Raw genomic sequence first — 11271 nt, 5'->3', positions numbered from 1 at the left:
ATTTGGCATAAAATACGAGACATTTTGAAATCCTGCACAAACAGAAAGGATTGTTCTCCACCTGATTCTGGGCTAGTCCAATTTATGAGAATAGGCTATGACCAAATTAGAGTTCAACAGCCAATGCTACATTTCCTGAAACTCTGAGAGCTACCACAGCTACACAATGGCAAATCAACCACCACCTTTCCCTGCCCAAAGGACTCCACGAAGTGTAACAACTGCCGAAGTCCATCAAGTACATCCTCCATTGCTGACATCTACCTCTGCCATTAATACAATGGGACCATTTTGGGTTTTGGTTTGGCTTTCTTTTTTTTTGGTTAAGGTAAGGCCCTGTGAGTCATTAGAACTAGAAGGAAAAGAGAAGCCAATTTAGTGAGAAAATAGAGGAAAGAAAGAATGTATCATTCACTGACTACTCTCTGTCACTGTCCAGGCTTCTTACAGAGGCAGCTCTTAAGAAAACTTCACAGATAGGTGAGTGGAAGAAAGAAACTGCTTTTGATAAATAACCTAGATACACGTACCTTGCACTTTTTTTTTTCCTCTTTATAAACAGAACTGTTTAAGTAGAGTTTCCAACTAAGCACAAAACCTCAAGCCATCAAACAAACTTTCCAAAGCAGCAGTACAGTATAATTTTCAATGAAAATTAACAAATGCAAAAAATGCAACGTCCCTTCAAACACCTGAAGCTCCTGAACCCTCTGGATAAAACCAATACTTCCTTCTTTTATTCTCTGCAGTGAGATTATCTGTGTTCTGCTAACACTGTTCCTTAATTAGTTATGCTTCCTTTCATAGACATTCCAGTTTTATACTATTTACAGCTTGTTTTCCACACATACACCTCTTTTCATCATACACAACTTACTGTTGATCCTACCCACTACTAGTGGACACTACAAGAGGATAAGAAAAGAATAACTTCAGTCCTCTACTGAAGAAATGACATTTATGTAACATACCTATAAATCTGGAATTCTTTCAATGCTTGTGTTGTTCTAGCTAATCAGTAGTACTCTAATAAGCAGTTAATTATTTGCATGTGCATATAGAAGTATAAATGCATCGTATGGCTATCTATATAGTCTCACATGTTACATACACCTACACATATATTTTACACACTTGCTCCATCAACAGAACAGGCTACTCAGAATGTCATTATGGAAAATATTTGTAACAAATCTTTTCTCCAGACCTGCTCCTTCCACCTTCCTGGCACTGAAGGTTGGAAAACTTTGTCTTGATATGTTAAAGTTTGTATGAATAGCAAACCAGAGAATTCAAGTTCAACCTCTGATTTAAAAAACAAGTTTTGTTCAGCTTTTTGTGTATCAAACCTGAATACATATTACAGAGATAGGATTAACATTGTAATGTCAGTTTTTGCTAAACTGAAGTCACGCTCAAGAACTGAACATCTACAAAGTCTATTGAAAGTGACAGACTGCGATTTCATTGGAAAACAGGCATTTAATTTGTTAAAGAGAGATTAACAATTATAATGTTCTTAGACAACAGCGTCTGAGCAGACATTCATTAGTGTATTTATCCAAACCCAAAATTTGGCCCTACATCTTAACAGCCCTGTATCTAAATGTAGTTGAACACTGTCTTGAATTAAAACTAAGATAACACATCGTATAGATAACAACTTACATATTCATTGCCTAAACAAAACACATTTAATATTTTATAACAGGTTACAGTAAAATGCTCTAGGTATCTGCAGAAAAAGAACATTTCTTTCCTGCATTCAAGTCGCCTCTAAGCTCTACCACAACAGATAAACACACGCGTTTTTATAGCAGAGAAAAATATACACATTGATACGTAATTTCTAAAAATCACTCACCACCAAAATGAAAAGGGAAACGTGCTTCATGTGTGCAATCATACTATGGGAAAATTGTTGCTTAATATTCAAGTTACTTACAGATTTGCTGTCCAGCCTGCAAGATCTCCGCTCTCCATAATAAGGTGATTTCCATCCAGGAGCCCAAGAGGGCTACTAGAGAAGGCAGGTGTCGGAGACTGGGAAGAAAGAGAATCCATGCTCCCAGTTGGGGTGTCTTCTCTGGGAACGTTGTAACTGTCACCTAGAAAAAAGTGCACAGGTCAGAAGGATACTAAAAGAACCTTCTCATAAGCCAAAGAAGCTGCTTTAGTAACAACATCCTGAAATAAATATGAGAAGAAACCTTACTGTCCCATCTTCACAGGATATTTTGGAGGACAGGCAATCCCCCAGCACTTCCCCAAAAAGCACCATTGCACAATTTCCTCCATCATTATCACCAGGCTATCTTCACAACACAATGTATTCCCTGTCCCCTTTTCAACATGCATTTTATTTAGATGAAATGCTAGATTTAGATAAATGCATCACTTCAGATAACAAAATAGTTCAGGCCATACACATTTGTGTGTCTCCCTAAAAACAATTCAATACACATTTGAGGAAATGATTGCTCTTAAGTACCATAAAGCACAATCCTATCAAACGTGAAACAATGAAATTTAAAAAGGTCAGAATAAACAGGAGATCTCTAACAGACACGCAATACCCGAGAATGATACTTTTATTACTCCTTTTTAACAGTGTTACTTTTAAGAGAAATCATTATATTCTGGTCTACTATTTGTTTTCATAGGCTACTTTTAGAATATCACTCAGGAGGCAACAAATTCAGAAATGATTGCTTAAAAAAACATTAAAGGAACACCTATCCCATGGATAAGAAGAAAAAATTACCAATGTGTCACAGCACTCACTGCAAACCATGCTGACACATCTAGCCATTCGTTGCTGAAAAACTAACCTTCACCTACATAGTTTTTCCTTTTAAAATTTGTATTTAAACATCAGTTGCACATTTTATAAATTCTAAAGGAGGAGTATGAAACGAGGATGATTGCAAACATTAAAGTGTCCAGCATAGCTAAGCCCAGTCTCAAATGGGGCCCGTGGTTGTTTTCAGAATATTAATATTTAACAATAATAAGGGTCACCTCCAGCCACCCTTTACAAGGCTCCCCACATCTTTTCCTTTCCTCCTCTGCCCATCCTATTCCCACTAGCACCCATGAACACAGACCACAGCCCTCCTAAATAACAACATCACAGAAGTCCCTCTACAGTGGAACAGATACTGTGACCCCACAGTCTTGCTAAAAGAGTTCTGCTCCCCCGTGACCAAAAGCTTTGCAGAAAAAAATGAACAACCAAGTCCTAACACAGCATCACAATAATGTGATGAAGAACTGTTAAAATATTGTGCCTGCTTGACAAACTGTAATTCCTATCTATAGCACTATACAAGAATAAGTCCTGTACAATATTACTTTCTAATGCTAAATGAACTAGATCTGCACGGTAAATAATTGAGCTTAATTCTACTCCATCAAGCTAAGCCATACTGTTGTAATGACTTCTTTCATTCATTATTTTTTCTTAATTAATTAAACATGCAATAACAATTAAAAGTGGACAGTGAAAAACCATCTTCACTGGATAAAATCCTTCTCACAAATTTATTATTGCCTCAACCAGTTCAATTCCTTCTGCTTCAAAAGCAGAAAGCTAACAAAGTACTCACCCACTTCACCAGCCATCTCGTCAGAGTTCCCCAGCAACTCTCAGAGAACAACTTCCCTAGAGAGTATAAATGACACACACCTAAAAACACTGAAACGATAAAAGTCATCATCTGGAAATTTCTCCCTAAAGCCGCTGCTAATTTAAGGATCTAAATTAGCCTGTAGTAACAAAGTATTATAAGCTCTGAGGAGAAAAACATCAACCTGGGAAAGTGAGTCACCCGCACTCCAACCCAACCCTGCTCACCTCACACCTCCTCACTGCACCCTGGCCACGATGCTGCCACTCACATTTACATGACATGACATGAGAACCATAGGAGTCTCAGGTAAAAGCTAATAAATTACATATCAGTTCCAGACATATGTGTCACAATGACAAATATCTGAGAGATTAGACAGTAACACTGCAATTTTACTTTATAAAGAAATTGAATTCCTTAAAACTAGACTTAACTCCTTTTAACACATCACAATTTCTTTTCAAAGTAGTAGTATCAATGCAACCCAGATTATCAAACTATACACTGTATTAGAAGGCCACATTTACCTCAACCATTCACTTAATATTACTAAAACAGCAGTAGGAAGGAATATTAACTTGTTCTTTAATATATGAATATGACCAACTCACCACACCTCACTACAGAAAGCAGAGGTTTTTCTGTTGAATTGTTTCTCAGAGCATAGAGAAAAAAAAGATTAAGAATATTAAATGCTTCAGTAGAGTCTACACTGGAGACTGCAGTATACAGGCAACTGCATTTGACATTATCATAAATGAAACTGCTAAATCTTTCCTCAAATTTTACTTCTTCCTTCCCTTCTTTCCTGAGCCAGTGTTTTCTCACAGTCAATACTGAGTTGCACTCTCAAGAATAAGACTGGGTTTTGAACACAAACAACAAATGAGGTATTTAAACAGGAAAACGTCTGCTAAATTCTACAGGATTAAGTGAACACCCTCTAAAAACATGTTCAAAGACACTTTACATTTCTGATGTTTTGAATTATCCATTTTTGTAAAGTAAAACAAAGCTTTTATTCAGGAACAGGCAATTTTGTGTAAATGCAAAACCACATGACTAATGATCATCTAGCTCATATTCATGATCAAAACCAATTTATGCTCAAACACTAAGTCTTCAAAATATAGTGTCATTGCTCTGACATCAGTAGTACAAAGATTTCACTTTGTATGTTGGTGACAAAAAGTTCTGCTAACTTCAGAAATTAATAGTAACTCCTATATATGGTAGAAGCCATAGAATTATATCTAGTTATTAAGCTTAATAACCTGATTTTGATTAATGCCCATCTCATGTTAGGCCAAACTGTATCTTCCAGAGTCATCGTCTGAAGACATCAGCAGATGATAAAGGTAATGGAGAATCAATTGGCTGCTAATTAACATACTCGCTGATTAATGCACATACCTTCACTTTGTTAGGCTTTATTTTCCAGGCATGACCCATGTAGCATATGCATTGCTAATAATTACAGTATCTCTCATATCTGGTTTTTGTGCTGTGTGAAGGAATGATCTCCTTTTTAGGTTTAACGCTAAATCTCTTCCTGTAAGGGATTTTGCAGTTTTGGAATCATGCATCTGTTTTATAAACCTGTTTCAATTTTCCAGAGTTCTTTCTGAAGAGCGTACATCAGATCTGAATTCATTTTTTGTTGTGGTCCCACAAGTGCTACACAGAGCATTAATTCCACCACTTACTCTTACACATCAGTCCTCTGTTCGTACATCCCCAGAATTCAGGGGCTCCCTAATATTAGTAGTCTAATATTTTTACTGTTTCTCTCCTCTCACTCCTCTTTACCTCCAATGTTGTTCTCCAGTGAGCAGCACTGTCAGGTTTCCCACTTCTATGAAAAGGCTGACTGCTACATTGGACTGGCAGGTCCTTCAAAAAGGAGCTCCAGAAACTCCCTGTTCTTCTTTTCTACCACTTGAGTTCTAATGAGCTCTTACAATATCAAATAGGAAGATGTGATTTATTTTAAAGTTCATTTATATCATTCTCTGAGCATAGAGTTTGGTGTTCTTGGTGTCTTCATCTTCTCTCCCCAAAAATGTCGATCCCCCTCCCTTTTCTCTCCCATTATACTCTTATCTTTGGGTGGCAAAGAGTGTCAGAACAGATGAAGGACATGAGGGTTCACAGTAAAAAAGTGGTAAGTCTGTATGATGTCACATTTTTGTCAACACTCCAGCCATCAACTCTTCATCTTTTCTTCTTTATATTTCTGGGAAGCCTCTGAGTGCCTTTGGCCTTCAGTTTGGCCATCATTCTAGAGTTGCCACCAAGCTGCTTCTACAATTCACCTCCTCATCCTACACAAATAGGTGTAAGATCCAAATTTACTCTCAACAGAGTAATGCTTGTTTCACATTCTCACCAACTTTTGCGTGCAATTTAAATTGTTTGACTGCTCAGATCCTTTTAAACTGTCATCTAAATTATCTTCTTGTTTCACTGTTCTAATCACAACACTCATCCAAGCCTTAAAACTTCCACTGTGCCTTTGCAACAGACAGCCATGCTTTGTCTTTATGGCTGTTCATAGTTCAGGCCAGCACTATCTAGAAAATAAAACAGCTTAGACTGATCCTAACCATTTACTGGTTGTCTCTAGCTGGTACTACTTACTATTTGGTTTCTAACCCAAATACCCTTCCTCTTTCCCCCCTTCCCTGCCTCATGTCCCCCATTCTCATAATGAAACATCCCCACAAGGTAAGAAAGTACCTGTATGGACTAAGACTTAAACCATTTAGCTTCTCTCTAGCAAATATGTAACTCTCAATTCCTTTTCACTTTTGTCTGGATAAGCCTCAGATAGTAAAGGCTCTTGGACCTTCCGTACCAGAAATATGAACTTAGCTTCTACCTAACTGAGCATGACGTGCCTCCCAAGTTGCCTCTTTTTCTCTCCATTTTCCATCTGGCTAGTCTAAGAATATTTTTTGTTGGCATCCAAAGTTGAAAGAAACTGAAATACTTTGGCAGTGTCAATAATCAGATCCTTACTCTACTCCAAGAATTCTAAATAAGAAAAAGCATTTGTAATAAAAACTACAGAAAACGGAGAGCTAACACTATCACAGTAACTTGCACGAGTGACGGGAGTTTTCTTCCAACTTCAGATTAAGTAAACTAAAGAATTACATACTTTACTATTAAAAGAAAGACTAATCTTTAACTTCAACATTACACCCAACATCTATAGTTTAAGGGTAGACAGAGAATAAAAGCAGTTTATGAAAGTGAATGTTTCTGGAATAAATGAGATACACAGAATGGGCAGAACTGTCATATATGTTTTAAGGGTTCATCAGATATGCAAATTGTGGCAAAATAAGAGGATAAAAGACATGTCTTATTCCACTTTGACATAGTCACACAGGTCTAGTCATAGACAAAGAGTGATTAAGAGAATTAATGAGGAGAGTAAATTGAAGATGCTGCAAATACCACCTTAAGTCTGACATTTTCTGCATCACGAGATGGGGAAGCAGCAGCTGCATTGCTGTGCAGCCACCCATCCTCACCCATCAGCATCACAGCTGCATCCAGCTCTGAGATAACAAACATTCATTCACCATAAATAACTAACTTCCCACAATAACACAGAAGTTTAACCAAGTAAAAAGTAGCTTTACTCTTTTGTTAATTTGTGGGAATGTACTATGTTTTCATTTCAATAGCAATCTCATAGATCAAGGATAGAGAAAGTAATATGAGTATCATAAACATCCTCTGCCAAGCAAGAACTTAATTCCATGTGCTAGAGCTTCAGCATCCACAGAAAACAGGTATGAAAAACATAACTGAAGATTAGTTGTCTCACATAGTTAATAAAACTTGAAGTGAACCCATGATACAAAGGCCAAATCACCCCGGAAAGGATTCAGCCATTCCTGGAAAGCTAGAAGTAACTAGTGGAGAAAGCTTTATGTGATAGTCAGAGTGATCAGAAGACTCTGCAGTCAAGAACAGCCTCTTCTAGATGCAGGGCTGCATCCTTTGTTCACTATTTATAGTGCCAATCATCCATGCCAAGCACCAGATGAACTCAGGCATTCTTCTACTTCTTCAAATTTTTAGTTTTCTAAATTAATGAAGTCAAGTCATCTGCTTCTGAGTAAATTAAGAAACTGATTCTGTTTATCACGCCACTGAAAATATTCAACAGAATTGTTTATCACTCACCTCCAGACTACAGAAGTTGTGCTATTTAAACACATAAGTTTCCGAACTAAGGTGAAATCACATAAAAGCAAGCTAATAATGATCTATTATTTGGTTAAAAATAATCATAGAGAATGCTAAGATCTACACAAGAGAGTTATTTCACTGTTCCCGAATCATGGGTACTCTGGAGGTCAGATTCCTGTAAACACTCAGAAAAATAGCTTCATATTACCGCATTTCATTATCAAAAAGTATCCATTATCCTCATTGTGTAACAAATCCTATCCACTGCAGTAGTGCCTTAGTATGCAGTTAGTTCTTACATAAATTTAGACATCATAGACTCATACACACTCAAACCAATAGAGCTTTCACAGGGCAAATGGACAGCAGACAGCCCACATATCCATCAGTTTCAAGCTATCTTTCAAAACACACGCAGCAAGAGTTAGATCTCTAAGCCAGCTATTTTTTTCTCTCAGACAAAATAATTAACACAACTATTAGAGCTGACTACAGATTTTCCTAGATAAAGACTAACTTTGATATATTTTTCAAATATGTGCATGTACAAGCACGTATATCTTGGGCATAAAGTAGCATTCCTTTAGAAAGATTGTCTTTCCCAACTCCATAATGATTTAGATACTTCAGAAAAAGGAGGAAGCTGCACTAGACAGAATTTGCCTCAAGACTGGCTGATGCAACTCAAGAATTGTAGCCAGAAAGATGGGTATCTGAGTTGGGCTAGGAAACAAAAAGAAATGTGCTCATCTGCAAGTTGCTCTAGGGGCAAGTGAGGTTTTGGGACCATTCCCCTGCCCTCCTCCTTTTCACTACTTTTTTATTTGTAAAATGCAGAATTCTATTTTAAACAAGCATCTTTCTAGGCATACACTTAAGCTGTAATAGCAAGCCATTATTTTAATAAATTACTCTCTCACTACAGGTCCTCTCTCAAAATTCAGGAGAAATATTGCTTGGATTTCTTCTTTACGCCAATAAATTCCAAAGACAATAGAATTGTAAGCCAGCCTTTCGCTGAGCAAGCTAAAACTAAAATGTGTAAAGTATTCCAAATTATTCCTCAAGCTGTGGAAAAACAGTTCAAGACAGTCATGGATACATGGTTGGAGTGTTAATTTACATCACATAATTAAATTTTGAAACACAACAGAAATCAGATAAAGCATGCAGAGGGGTTCCTCTTTTGATTTCTGTATACTACGATAACAAGAGCAGTATCTAAACTCAAAGATCACCCATTTTTTACCAGAGTTTTCTTGACAGGAAACCACACACAACCTCCAGCCTTACCAGACTGGCCAAATGCCACACATCAATTTCATGGCTGAAAAATGCAGCAATGAACTGAAGCTACTTCCTGAAAGCTCTGACAAATAGTGAGATAAATGGATTGCCCCACAGCCTTCATAGTTTTTTTGGTAGCACTGTTTTGGGTTTCCATAAGTCCAGGCAACATTTCCCTGTGGTCCAGACCTATATTGAAACCTACCAACAGAACAGCTCTAGTCTCATCAATGAGAATGAGAATTGTGAAAAACCAAAGCAGATCAATAAGGGGTATGGTGCTATCATCAGGGCTAAAAGTTCCCTAATTCAGCAGCACTTCTAAAATGGCATCAAAAACTCCGAAGTCCATGAAAATATTTTTCCATGTTTCCTTTTCTGTTGTGCTGGCAATTCAGTTGTTGATCAGCTGGAAAATGTCTCTATAAAGGTCCTTCCACCTCCAAAAGGTAAGATGTTCAAAAACTCTTTTACTGAGCTGTCAAACAGAGACAATATCATGCTGTCATCTCCTCTTCTCTTGCTACTTAGCTTACTTCACTTGCAATTACTTCCTGTGACTTATTAAAAGGAGAAGTTTCTTACCAATAATTCCACAATCCATGGTGGTACTCGGATAATGACAAAGACTAACTGCTCCCACATTGTGTATGTGACAGGTTTCTCATAAGAAAGCCACTCTCAAACATTTTCAGTATGCTGTTGACACTTGGCTGTGCCTTTTTCGTCATTTTGTTTACCTTTCTCCTTTTGCCATAACACTGTCTTCTAAGGAGGGATGGATGAAGCAGGATGCCTATGGCTTATGAAAAAGTCAACTGAAGACAAGCCAAGTAGCCCTAAAGGAAGTTTTATCAGCTGCTTTAACTGAACATCCAGGTGACACATTTGATGAGGAACCTCCTAATCTCCCAGCTGATGATTTAAAAGGCAGCAATTAGTTACCTCAGTGTAGTTAGGTAAATGTTTTCTTTCATGCCTGGATTCTTCTACCAGTATCCATGACTGACACTTCAAGGTTAGATGTCTGTGGAATTTTCATTTATTTATTTATTTATTTATTTATTTATTTATTAATATTACACACCTGGGGAGGGCTCAGGGTTGGACTCAGCTGCACTGTGGAAAGGAATCTCAGGAGATGGAACAAGGAGGCTGTGCAGCATGCAGGCAGTGCCAAGCAGTGCTAATGGCCAGGGAGCCAGAAGTGAGCACACTCATCATCAGTGAATTTGCAGAACAACAGAAACTGCCTTGCTCAGTGGGATCACCAAACCTGGCAGGCATCACACATCATCTTGCTTGGAGATTCCACAAACATGGTCTCTGAGGCTAATTTGCTTGGCCCCAGTCAAGTAGTTTTAAATATCTGAGACTGCAATCCTAGCCAAGCTAGTCCCACCACTATTACTTCTCCATGATATGTATTCCTTCAATCTCCCTGTTGGTTCAGTAAGTGGCAAGTACAGCTGAGAAGGAAAGTAATGTAATCCACCTTGCACTAAGTGCAACTTTCAAAAGAAGAAAACAGAAAATAAAAGAGAAAAAAGAAGGGGAAATAGGACAAAGACTTACAGAAGCTAATGGAAGAACAAGAATATATTTTTTTCTGACCAAATGAAAAATACTGACAGAGTGGAAGCAAAACAGGAAGAGGAATCATATTTTCTAATTGCGTATCAGCCCTTCAGAAAGTTCACCACTTCCGCTTGCCAAGATCTTCCCTCCTATCCTTGTCACCAGTGAAGGGAAGGAAGAGCACCCCATGTGAGGAAACACTTTATTCAGTGAAATGCATGCTCTCGTCCATAGGAAACTGACTGAAGAGCTGAACAGCTTCAAGTCTTCGTTCCACTTATACTCTTGTGTGCTGGCTGAGAGTATTTACTTTCAACCAACAGAGGTTGGCTAGGGCACAGCTGGCATGCAGCAAAGATACGTCAGTGACTTCCATGCCTGGGATTAATGGCTTTTAGCATGCCAAATTGGCCTTCTTACAGTATTATGTGCCCTTGCATGTCTGGATGCAGAAGGTAGAGAATTAAAGAGATGAAGGATTATTACAGGAGCGCAGAGATTTTTAAAAATGCCCGGCTGCAAAGAAAGACTGACCCTTTCTCCTGAACTCCCCATTCCCTCTTTA

At 37.9% G+C, this 11271-nt stretch overlaps 1 protein-coding gene across 1 annotated transcript in view; it reads right to left on the bottom strand.

Annotated features, from left to right (window-relative positions):
- Positions 1 to 1945: 1945 nt before the first annotated feature.
- The window catches only part of ARHGAP10 (Rho GTPase activating protein 10), a gene marked incomplete at both ends in the record, with an annotated part of 84736 nt that continues 75410 nt past the window's right edge, over positions 1946 to 11271 (bottom strand). Inside the window, one exon of the mRNA XM_010164457.1 lies at positions 1946 to 2108. Coding sequence (XP_010162759.1) covers positions 1946 to 2108 — 163 coding nt within the window. The remainder of the gene's footprint in view (positions 2109 to 11271) is intronic.

This window comes from Antrostomus carolinensis, unplaced genomic scaffold (assembly GCF_000700745.2).
Source record: "Antrostomus carolinensis isolate BGI_N321 unplaced genomic scaffold, ASM70074v2 scaffold10433, whole genome shotgun sequence".
In the NCBI taxonomy this organism is placed as follows: Eukaryota; Metazoa; Chordata; class Aves; order Caprimulgiformes; family Caprimulgidae; genus Antrostomus; species Antrostomus carolinensis.
The sequence above is the reverse complement of the archived record's forward strand: the minus strand, read 5'-3'. Positions and strand labels throughout refer to the sequence as shown.